This window comes from Anneissia japonica, unplaced genomic scaffold (genome assembly GCF_011630105.1).
Source record: "Anneissia japonica isolate Jap-2015-1 unplaced genomic scaffold, ASM1163010v1 scaffold287598_len761594_cov195, whole genome shotgun sequence".
Taxonomy (NCBI): Eukaryota; Metazoa; Echinodermata; class Crinoidea; order Comatulida; family Comatulidae; genus Anneissia; species Anneissia japonica.
Window position 1 is genome coordinate 410,237 of NW_022705477.1, and position 12,582 is coordinate 422,818.

The following is a 12,582-nucleotide window of genomic DNA, read 5'->3' on the forward strand; positions in this document are numbered from 1 at the left end:
TATATATATATATATATACATACATACATACATACATACATACATACTGAAATAAATAAGCCAATGAAATTGAATGTGTTCTCTTTTCAGGTATTGGGAGTGTATTTTACTGGGCTGTTGGCTACGCGTTCGCTTATGGCCCTGGTAACAAATTTATCGGTACTGATTGGTTCTTCATGAAAAACATGCCCACTGAACAAGTTGACGATTGGTTCTTTCAGTTTGTCTTCGCTGCCACGGCCGCTACGATCGTCTCTGGTTCAATGGCGGAGAGGACGGAGTTTGTAGCTTATCTCGTCTACAGTGTAATTCTGACAGGTTAATTTTTAGTTCTCATCTTTGCCGTCTGCCATCTTTGTTGTCGTTCTTTGTACCTTCTCGTTTTATCTTAAATTCTCTGTTCACACATTTTCATACTAACAACAGTCTCGCCTTTAAAAAAAATTAAAAAAAAATAATAAAAGGTAATAAATAGAAATGCATATTACCTGTTCACCTCATCTGTCATTCGGCATGGCTCAACACACAGTTAACGACTTGTTTCGGCCAAGAAAAAACAGCCATCGTTTCCCACAGCATTGCTGTTTTCCAGTATTTTGTTCTTTGATCTAAAACGAGGTCTACAGTTACTTGACAAAGAACTGGTACAAAGATCATGGTCCCTAATTTATAAATGCAGATTTTGTGTATATTTCAATATTTGGAAAATTTTTCCAATGACAGGCTTTATTTATCCTGTTGTGACGCATTGGGCATGGTCTGATGACGGATGGTTGACAGAAATGCCAAACAACGAACACATTGGATTTCAGGTAGACATTTGATCTTGACATCTATTTTACCGAACTCTTCCTCTCGAAACTAGGTTTCATTTTAAGGGTGGATAAAAAAAACAACAACTCATCTTTAAGTGACTAAAATACTTTGAAGAATGATGAAAGCCATCGTGATAATTCAATAGTTGCATGAAGATGAACAAATAAAGTTAAATTGAATCAATATTGCTTGCAGTTACCTTCTATATATTTTGTTACTGTCTGATGTTGGTTTGTACGGGGTTGTGGAGTTGTAGGCCTATACGATTCAAAGCTTCTAGGCATGTGGGTAGGCTTTAGGAGCCTGCTCTTATCCTATGCGATGTGATTCGTTTCATCACAAACCACTACAGTACTGTTATAATAGTCGTCAGTTTGTAGTTTAGAAGGACACACACAAAGGATGGATGAAATAGATATAAAGGCAACGATTATTGCCGTAAAATGCCGACGTTGCAGAGAATAGATGGATTTTACCTTGTAATCCGATAATCCGAAGGTAATGATCATTCTTCGAGAAAGGGAGATGTCATTAACTCGATTGTGCTATCTTTTAAGATCTTTCCTGTTGTTTTCTTGTAACGATTGTTTTTTCTATGTAGTGTCGTTTCACTGATACGTGTGAGCCGCTTTGATCAGTTTTCTATGATAATTAAACTGTTCTCCGGGGAAGGGAGGTGTCATTAACTCGATCTCATGATCACAATTGACAATTTTTAACTTAATCCTTTTTTATGGTTTAATTTATTTTAATATCATTGTGTAGCTTGATTTTATAACCTATTTTGATGGTTGTTTTTAAAGTTGTATATCTAGTTTTGATTGTGCTGATCTTTTAAGATAGTGTTTTTTCTATGTAGGTATTATCCTATTGTTTCACTGATACGTGTGGGCCGCTTTGATCAGTTTTCTATGATAATTAAACTATTCTTCTCAGTAAACTTTTAAACTTTTATATTATGTTTAAGGATTTCGCGGGAAGTGCAGTTGTTCATATATTGGGCGGTTCTGTGGCTCTAATCGGTGCAGCGATGCTTGGTCCACGTATCGGACGTTTCGATGATAACGGTAAAGTAATACCAATCCACGGGCACACTGTTCCGGTACGTTTACATTGGTTCCTGTCAATTATCTCATTTAATACTACTAGAGAAATTCTTTGCACTACTGTCTATTATTGAACTGATACAGTAGTGTAGGCCATGTTAGCCTGCTAAACCAAAACAATTAAATAAAATCATCCCTTATGAATCTGTAAGCAAAAAGCAACTACAGCAACAAACTAATTTACTCAAAATGATTAACTCAAAATGATGCGATTCAGATTTTTTTCAGCTATTTGAGCGAAAGGAAGCAAGATGGGTTCGATCAGTTCGACCATGGACCTCCTACTGAAATTTATTATACTTGTAAACTATTTCATTTCGAAAGGTGTCTCGTCGAAGAAACTCCATATGAATGATGTTTTGCCCATTCTGGCATGTATTTGCCAGGTTTATGTCCTGCTACTTGGGGATCAAATTTAACCCTAGTCACCAAGTGTAATATCAGTTCCCGGGTGGTTATAATACAGTATAATTATCGGAAGTCTTGGGTTCGATTCCCACCAGAATCACTTGCCGTTGTGGGAGAATTTGAAAACGTCCTGAGCACGTCAAGTTGAACAAAACATTCCTACTTCATAAGTAATTTTTCTTATATCATAGCTTGTAGCCTTGGGAGGATTCATTCTGTTTTTTGGATTCCTCGGATTCAACGGCGGATCTCAGGGAAGCATTTCGAATGCAGGTGATGGCGTAGTAGTTGCTGAATCAATCGTGAATACCGTATTGTCTGGTGGAGTCGGCGCCCTATGTGCGCTGTTCATTAAGTTAGTGCTTTACAAAGGCAACCTTTGGAGTCTACTGACAACGATCAATGGAGGTCTAACAGGAATGGTAATCCTTGCAAATGATATTTTACTATATAAGAAATTTTACTATGTAAGAAATACACGTACCGGTCTGAAGGTCCCAATGAAGAATCAAAATATTGAATCCCAGTATACGATGGCGTGATCATCTGGTAGCGTAATTGATGCTGAATACCAAAATTGAAAGAACAAAACCATACCGGTACGTTCCAAAAGAGAACCTCACGGTTATTTCTTATGCAATTATTCTTCCCCAATTTAAAGGTTGTCTTGTCGAGAGTATTATTCTGAATAGAAAAACTACAAAAAAAAAAAAACTCCTAAAAAGAGCGATGACAAATTATAACGAGTTGGATACTAAGCTACCAAAATACTGTAGTTTACATGAGGTGATCCATGGTCTAGGTAGCCAGATTTCTGCAGCTGTAATATTAGTAGTATTATGTATTTTATGAAAAATTTAAACCAAGATACACATTGTTCGTAATAGGTTGCTATCTGTGCCGGCTGTGACGTAGTAGAACCATGGGGTGCGTTCGTCATCGGATTCGTTGCTGGAATGGTATTCATTGTAGTCAGCAACTTGATGCTTAAATTCAAAATTGATGATCCACTTGATGCTGTGGCTGGTACGGTATATATCTTTTTTTTTTTAAATTAATACAATTACTATATCCAAATAAACTATACATGGAGTGTGATAAGTGGGAGGGGCTGGTGCAATGGTTCGAAATCTCAGCCTTGAGAGGTCGGGGGCTCAAACCCAGCTCGTACACTGCGTTTGGTCTTAATCTTGGGCAAGGAACTTTAAGTACCGTACCGTTATCTCTATCCACCTGGGAACAAAAGTCGTTCTCGTGGCTCTAACGTCAATACGATGATATGATCACAAACTTGCAACGTTATGGAATGTGTTCCATAGGTGTTTGATGATCACGACCAGCTATAAATTAAAACTCATAGATAGGAAGACGATGGATTAGTGAAATAACAGTCCATGGGATTTGAGGCTCGTATATCACATAATCAGTCATAAATTACGTAAATACGAGAATACCGATTTAAAGTTCAATAGATGTGACTCGGTTGTCTCACTCTTTCAGTTCATATGGGAGGCGGTTTCTGGGGCATCATCGCCGTCACAGTGTTCGCAAGGGACACTGGTATCGTCTACGCGGGCGACTCGGACTCTTTCTTGGTAAGGAACATTAAAAATACGAAATCAACGACTTTGAAGTAACAAAACATACATTTATGTTATGTTACGGAGGCATTCATATACCTCCTTTTCCTTGCATTTACGAGGTGCTTAAACGAACTCGTTCATACCGTACAACTTTTTACTTCCATTGGGTCCCGTGTCAGTTTATTGCCAATCGGCGCACGGTTTAGTAAACGTTGGCCCTATGTTTTATTATCCCTATCATAGATTTGGCTCCCATAGTCTGACTCTACACACGAACATGAATGAGGAAGGTCTCAAATTAGTGTTGAACCCAACATTGCTTAACGACATGGCCACTCGACTCCCTTTAAACATTAAAGAAAACGTGGTAGGATGGAAATGGCCCTTAGGCCATATACAAAACAAACGCACCGCAATAAATACAGTTTCATTACCTAAACATTTGAAGTTTTGTTAATTTCTTTTGTAACGATGGTTTTGCTGTATTTTAACTAGCAATTGCTGTGGAACATCATCGGATCCATTTCCATTTTTGCTTGGTCTCTAGTTACATCTTTGCTGATGTTTGGGGTTATGCGTGCTGTAGGCATTCTCAGAGTTAGCAGTTTAATTGAGGAAAAAGGTAAACTTTATTAACTTTCTATTAATAACATGGTCTTTCATCATGGCATTAGTAAGTATTTTAATGGCATATAACTGTCGGTCTATATAATCCGACTCCTTTAGTAAACTTTTATTAATTTTAAAGCCCATGACAAGTAAGTGCTTAGGCTTGTATCCTATGCCGCCTAAATCTAATAAATCTGATATTAGTGTTATATGTCCTTGTAATATTTGCTTTTTTAAAGAAAATCACAATAAATATTCAAATTCTTTTAAATTCTACCGGTATCCTTCTTTAATTGTGTTTTCAAAACAATTTCTCATTCGTTTTCGAAGGCCTAGACATAGCAAAGCACGGTGAAGCGGCCTACCCATTAACGGCATATGGTCATGGATGGGTTAACGTTGTAGAAGTGGAAACTGGTGAGTACAAAATTAAAAATAGGCCTATGTATTTCTAGTAACATTCTTCTGGAAAGGTTAACAAACTTATCATTAATCCTAGCACCGGTTCACAAGATTAAAACGTGATCAGTGGATTAAACGTGATGATTAGAGAAGATTTAAAGTGGATTAAGAGTCCAGGATGAAGTGATGTCCTCAGAGATTTAAGATAATGTGGACTGTGAACTTGTAGCCTGGCAATTATTGTACTTTTCAACAAAAGACTACAAATCAAAAATTCCGATAAGTTGTTGTAAGCTCATGCAAAATGTTATCAATGATTGAAAATTGGTGTCTTAAAAAAAAAACCAGAAAAAATATCGACGATATAAAATTGCATCTTCTAATTATCTCTCCTATATTTGAGATTAATTTTAAGAATATACGTAATGTTCCATTATGCTGCATAGCCTTTCACCCAAGACTAGGAGATGCTGAATCCTCTAATCCCCTTTTACCGCTGATTAAATGATAGCTAAATTATTCTATTTATTGTAGACGGAACTATATACTAAACCATTTATACATTAGGCAAAAGTGATTATTATTATTACCATGGTTGTATTTTTCAATTTACAGGATTGAATGGCAACACTAAACAATTTGACACAGTTCCAAATCATATCAGGCGGGAATCGTATGCAGGAGGCCTAGACAACACCGGATACTCTCAAGACGATGGAAATAAAGACAAACCTGTTATGAATTCGCAAATAGAAGAGAGCTACGAGAACGTAGCTTCTGAGAGCACTAATTTCTGAAGATACACCCACAACTGTTGATGGCTAAAATGTCAGAATTAAAGCGACTAGTTACAGCGATTTTCATTTTCTGGGGCACCTGGAAGGTGGATTGATGTTTAGTCACAAGTAATGAAAGCGTAGTTACTTCAAAAAATCTGGTGGCATAGCAGCGGTTCCTTCGAAACACGGAGTTCGTTGGCAATTCTTTCGTTCGTAGCGCATTGAAACATCTACTACATCGAATTCAATGATTTTATTAATACCACCACAGCACACACTATTATTTTAATTATATAATCTATAATGTTGTTTAGGTGTTGGGATAGATGCAAAGGTCATTATTATATTGTAATGATGTATAGAATTATGTTTTTAATTATTACTATATTAATTGTAGGCCTACTGAAGAATAAATTATCTAGGCCTATAGATGTTTTTAAAAATATTATATTATACCAATTAATTGTTGTGATGTGTAACAAACAACGTTGAAAATATATCTTTTACGTATAAAAAAGGCATTATTTCCGTTCTGTACATTGACTACAGAACACAAATATTGAAAAATCTAGATGCTTCGATATGCCATTAAGGGCCATTATCTGGTAAACTTTCATATAATATACTATATAAAATTATTTACAAAATTATCGGTATGCAACTGCAATAATAAATTCGTCTGTATTGCATAAATAATCATTGGGCCTAAATATTAAGCACTTGATTTATAAGCGGCAGGACGATGAAGGGTTCAGTGGCAGGTTATATGCAAGGGGTACAGAATATGGGATGCATGTTTCATTGAAACATCTACATCGAATTCAATGATTTCCTTAATGCCACCACAGCATACAATGGTTGTTTATTTTAATTATATAATATATAATATAATGTTCAGTGGTTGGGATAGAGGCATAGGTCATTATTATATTGTATTATATTGTAATGATGTATAGAATTACGTTTTTAATTATAATAATTGTAGGCCTACTGAAGAATAATATATCTAGGCCTATAGATGTTTTAAATATTACAGTATACCAATTAAATGTTGTGATGTATAACAAAACGACGTTGAAAGTATATCTTTTACGTTACAGCGGTCCATAAAAAGGGCATTATTCCAGTTCTGCACATTTTTAACACACAAACCAAAGGCTCAGTGTACAGTTTTTATCAGTGACTATAGAACACAAACATTAAATCTAGAAGCTTCAATATGCCATTAAGGACCATTATCTGGTAAACTATCATACAATATACGATATAAAATTATTTACAAAATAAAGGATGGGATGCATGTTTCCAAGAACAGGTGTAGGACGCGGAGTTGCTGCTGCAGGAGTTACAAAGACGCCTACTGCACTGACAAGTGAGGATTATTTACATTATGGAATACCTTTCTAAAGTTGCAGAAATACAGAACGTTTGTCAAATTTAAAAAAAAGCAATACAGATCAACACTCAACAGAAGATAATTAGAACAATGCAAATAACGTATTCAATTCGATTTATTTCACTTATCATAAAACAAATAAAAATAACATGAAATCGATAATTGGCCATAATAAAATACAATAAGGCCAAAAACATATTGTGTTGCCCAAAGATAACAATTTTAAAATATAGTCAGATTTTCTTTTTGCATCTTTGTTACTAAAATATTCATAAATTTGATAACCATGGATCTTAAAAATGTAGTTACTGTTACTGGTGGATTCAAGGGGTCCCCTAAATTTTTCAAAATTATATTCAAATTTAAGTCCGAGTAACATTTCTGGCAATCTAGGGGTGCTATAATCAAAATTATTCTTGCCTCCGCCCCAACCATGGTTGGGACTGAGGTGTAGGCCTTCTGGCGTTTCTATCTTTCAAGCCTGTGGTACTGTATATTGCTCTTTAAAATGTCATAAGCGATCCTTCTGAGTTGGTGGGATGTAGTGGTTGCGACATCGTTCATGAAACACCTATAGAAATAAATTATTGAGCATTAAATATATATAAAGCAAAACACATCTTGAAATTTTCTCTATACTACTTTTTAGCTTAGTGATACGAATTAATAAATCTTAACTAATAAATAAACACCTAAGCTCTTAAAGAAAGACCTTTCGCATAATTTCTTTTTAATAGATCACATTTTACTTGGTTTAACCTTCATGAATTGCTTGATTCTGTTTACTTTATCCCTACTTATAAAATCTCTGCTACCGATTTCACAGCAGGTAAGTTTGCATTTGTAACCTCATTATAATATCTCCAACAATGATTAAAAGAATCTGTTTACCTTAAGTGACCGGTCTTTAACAACTTCTTCAATACTCAATTCTGACTGAAGGAGTCGTAACTACATTCAACAAGTACAAGAAAAAAACATACTAGTTACATCAATAAATAAATGATATGGAAACACTTAGTAAATATTTGGTATCAGGAAAGTTGAACCACAAACATCTCAAATTGGGAGAAGCCATTTTCCAATAGATCTGGTTGAATGAGTTTTCTCAGCACATCTAATTCAATTTTTCTGCACATGGTGATATCCATTTAGGAAGACAATTGATAAAAACAAGCAAACATCATGAATTTGCAGGAGTTGGGTAGTTTTCAGAGGGATTTGCTTGCTCTTGAATGTGCAGGAATCTGTCCTGATTTTTTTAGAAACTCTTGCAGGAGACTTGGGATCTCTGAATCCTGATTTTTTTTTAAATTTTTTATTTATTTCTTCTTTACCCTGGTTGACCTGATCAGTGTAAAAAACATTGTTATCCTCCAGGGCCCAGCAGTTTGTGTTATGTCATTTGACAGAATGAGAATTGTTTGACTTTGATAATAAAGTCATCGCATATAAATAATGTATTATCTTAACTGAAAATCATGGAACATATTACCTTAGTTTGCTCTTTTCGTAGGTCTTTAATAATCTGGAAATCATCAGGAGATTTCTCTCTAGCTGATCGTTGTGTGTTTACTGAAGCAGACACCTCTCGAATGCACCTTTTTATAGCTCTATCCCTAGTGTCATAAGCACTCATCAGCTAATGTATGATGAAATTATCAAATGTATTTAAAATAAAGACATAAGTATAAGTTACATATTTTATAGCACATCATAAGCATTTAAATATATTGAAAAAAATAACAGATGAGCTGAGGTCAGGACCATGTGACCTTTTAGGAGTGTCAATCAAAACTAACAACTGACCAATCAGAACAGGGCCAGAAATATGCGCGTCTACTATCACACGTCTTGTCCCACAAATGCACATGTTTGCGTATGTTTTTACACTGTTTTTTTGTAGGATCTAATCAAGGCCCATTAAACAGTCAGTGTGATGTCGAGGTTGGCTAGTTGCTTAATTAAGTGATGATTTCTTACCTCTTCATAGAGCTGTTTACATTTTTCAGTTGCATTGATCTGTCCTTTAAATGAAGTGGTGGGTACGGATGTGTTAAGTGCATAAATAATTTTATCATCTATCATACGCACAACTTTAAGCGCGTCCTGAAAAAAACCAATGGTCACCTTAATCAGCTTTACAGACAACAAGAACAGAGGCAGACGGGAATTTGAAATAGAGGGGGCCCAGGGAAAGACTTTCGGAGATAAAGGGCACACCCACCTCAAGCCCACCATTGGTTGGGGTGTGTTACTATCAATTGTCTCACCATACTGTAAAGTTTTTTAATTGCACGGAGTATATCTCAAAAATCAGCTCAAATTTGAACGGAATATTGCTAGGAAAATAGGTGCACGAAATCATAATTGCTGCATAATTACATTGGTTATGTTTTGACATTTATTCAAGGCCTAATTTTCGTCAAAATCTGCGCGTAAATTGGCCCTTATTTTCCCAAATGCGCGGACAGATATCTTGGCCAAATTTTGTGGGGCGGATATATTCCCCAAGAAGGCCTTACTATATACTGTAGTCCGGTTGTCTCACAGAAAACAGTGCCGATGGGTACCACTATGTGCAGCAAAATAAAGTTGGACGTGTTAAAAAAGCTGAAGTAACTAGATCTCCTGGAAGTTAAATGACTTCTTCCAACTTGGGACCCCAGACTTGTGGAGTCCCCTGTTCCTTACACCACACCACAGGGCTGGCGTCACCAGCACCACTGACCCGGCGGCTTCAGAATCACAAACGGTGACACTGGTAATAATAATAATAAAATAGAACATTCATAAAGCGCTCTTACTTAGATGGTCACACAGCGCTATTATAGCCCTTAGTAGGCTTGCACTTGAGGCCAGGCAAACACCATTAGGCTGTACCTGGCCCAGGCCAAGATAGCCGGACCACCGGTAGCCGATCATTTCGGTCGCGCTTCGTTTCGGTCGCGCTTCGTTTCGGTCGCGGTCTATTTCTAACAAATATATGGAGCGCCGAAGCAGTTGCGAAAGTACATCGGGGTTATTTACTAGGCCTAGTTATTTTCGTTTTGTTTTGTTTTCATTAACATAATATTATTACTTATCAAAATCAAACTTTTTATCATATTGTTGTGTTTTTATTAACAACATACTTTTACAATTTGTGGCATTTTCATGTACAGTACTATGTTTTGCTTGTAGGCCTACATGCAGTGTATTCAGTTAATTTATGAAGATATGCCAGTATTATATGTTTAGTAATATAATAATATATATATATAATATATAATATATATATGTGTATATATATATGTATATTTATATGTGTGTGTATATATATATATATATGTACTATATTTTGCTTGTAGGCCTACATGCAATGCATTCAGTTAATTTATGAAGATATGCCAGTATGATAAGTTTAGTAATATAATAATATATATATATATATATATAATATATATAATATATGTGTATATATATGTACTATATTTTGCTTGTAGGCCTACATGCAATGTATTCAGTTAATTTATGAAATATGCCAGTATTATAAGTTTAGTATTATTATAATATATATATATATATATATAATATGTATATATATATGTATATATATGTGTATATATATATGTACTATATTTTGCTTATATATATAATATATATGTGTATAGTTATATATGCCTAGTTATTTATGTGCCTAGTTATTTTCGTTTTGTTTTGTTTTCATTAACAACATATTATTACTTATCAAAATCAAACTTTCTATCATATTGTTGTGTTTTTATTAACAACATACTTTTACAATTTGTGGCATTTTCATGTACAGTACTATGTTTTGCTTGTAGGCCTACATGCAGTGTATTCAGTTAATTTATGAAGATATGCCAGTATTATATGTTTAGTAATATAATAATATATATATATAATATATAATATATATATGTGTATATATATATGTATATTTATATGTGTGTGTATATATATATATATATGTACTATATTTTGCTTGTAGGCCTACATGCAATGCATTCAGTTAATTTATGAAGATATGCCAGTATGATAAGTTTAGTAATATAATAATATATATATATATATATATAATATATATAATATATGTGTATATATATGTACTATATTTTGCTTGTAGGCCTACATGCAATGTATTCAGTTAATTTATGAAGATATGCCAGTATGATAAGTTTAGTAATATAATAATATATATATATATATATAATATATATAATATATGTGTATATATATGTACTATATTTTGCTTGTAGGCCTACATGCAATGTATTCAGTTAATTTATGAAGATATGCCAGTATGATAAGTTTAGTAATATAATAATATATATATATATATATAATATATATAATATATGTGTATATATATGTACTATATTTTGCTTGTAGGCCTACATGCAATGTATTCAGTTAATTTATGAAGATATGCCAGTATGATAAGTTTAGTAATATAATAATATATATATATATATATAATATATATAATATATGTGTATATATATGTACTATATTTTGCTTGTAGGCCTACATGCAATGTATTCAGTTAATTTATGAAGATATGCCAGTATGATAAGTTTAGTAATATAATAATATATATATATATATATAATATATATAATATATGTGTATATATATGTACTATATTTTGCTTGTAGGCCTACATGCAATGTATTCAGTTAATTTATGAAGATATGCCAGTATGATAAGTTTAGTAATATAATAATATATATATATATATATAATATATATAATATATGTGTATATATATGTACTATATTTTGCTTGTAGGCCTACATGCAATGTATTCAGTTAATTTATGAAGATATGCCAGTATGATAAGTTTAGTAATATAATAATATATATATATATATATAATATATATAATATATGTGTATATATATGTACTATATTTTGCTTGTAGGCCTACATGCAATGTATTCAGTTAATTTATGAAGATATGCCAGTATGATAAGTTTAGTAATATAATAATATATATATATATATATAATATATATAATATATGTGTATATATATGTACTATATTTTGCTTGTAGGCCTACATGCAATGTATTCAGTTAATTTATGAAGATATGCCAGTATGATAAGTTTAGTAATATAATAATATATATATATATATATAATATATATAATATATGTGTATATATATGTACTATATTTTGCTTGTAGGCCTACATGCAATGTATTCAGTTAATTTATGAAGATATGCCAGTATGATAAGTTTAGTAATATTCATAATGATTTAAAACTATAAATTAAAGGGTTCAAGTTCCATAAAACAATTTAATAACTTGAATACGGACCTGAAAATGGGCAAAATCTCCACAAGTCACGTTATCCATGGAAGCTGCCATGTTGGAAATCTCCGGACGCATCGATTATTGGATGAAAAGACAACTGACTTTGTATTTTGTAAAATTATAAATTTTGTTTATTTCTGTTAACATAATAATTGACCT

The 12,582-nt window shown here is 33.2% G+C and overlaps 2 protein-coding genes across 2 annotated transcripts in view; one reads left to right on the plus strand and one right to left on the minus strand.

The window, feature by feature from the left end:
* The window catches only part of LOC117105587 (putative ammonium transporter 1), an 8,433-nt gene extending 1,661 nt beyond the window's left edge, over positions 1-6,772 (plus strand). The window contains exons 3-11 of the mRNA XM_033246768.1: positions 91-318; positions 724-812; positions 1,784-1,918; positions 2,522-2,752; positions 3,218-3,356; positions 3,831-3,925; positions 4,409-4,535; positions 4,853-4,939; positions 5,540-6,772. Of these exons, the coding sequence (XP_033102659.1) occupies positions 91-318; positions 724-812; positions 1,784-1,918; positions 2,522-2,752; positions 3,218-3,356; positions 3,831-3,925; positions 4,409-4,535; positions 4,853-4,939; positions 5,540-5,721 (1,313 nt within the window). The 3' untranslated portion in view covers positions 5,722-6,772. The remainder of the gene's footprint in view (positions 1-90; positions 319-723; positions 813-1,783; positions 1,919-2,521; positions 2,753-3,217; positions 3,357-3,830; positions 3,926-4,408; positions 4,536-4,852; positions 4,940-5,539) is intronic.
* A 424-nt stretch (positions 6,773-7,196) lies between these two features.
* LOC117105590 (coiled-coil domain-containing protein 58-like) lies at positions 7,197-12,582 on the minus strand. The gene is made up of 5 exons (XM_033246774.1): positions 12,427-12,582; positions 9,083-9,208; positions 8,595-8,741; positions 7,991-8,050; positions 7,197-7,670 (listed from the first exon to the last, which is right to left on the minus strand). Exons 1-5 carry the CDS (start codon positions 12,496-12,498, stop codon positions 7,611-7,613), a joined length of 465 nt encoding a protein of 154 aa, XP_033102665.1. The 5' UTR covers positions 12,499-12,582; the 3' UTR covers positions 7,197-7,610.

What these genes read in the sequence shown, in the direction of transcription:
- LOC117105590 (XM_033246774.1), bottom strand. Translation starts at nt 12,498, where the DNA reads ATGCGTCCGGAGATTTCCAACATGGCAGCTTCCATGGATAACGTGACT. An exon ending in GAGATTTTGCCCATTTTCAG is followed by an intron (nt 9,209 to 12,426) that starts GTCCGTATTCAA and finishes GGTTTTTTTCAG; the next exon opens with GACGCGCTTAAAGTTGTGCG. An exon ending in GTAAACAGCTCTATGAAGAG is followed by an intron (nt 8,742 to 9,082) that starts GTAAGAAATCAT and finishes ATCATACATTAG; the next exon opens with CTGATGAGTGCTTATGACAC.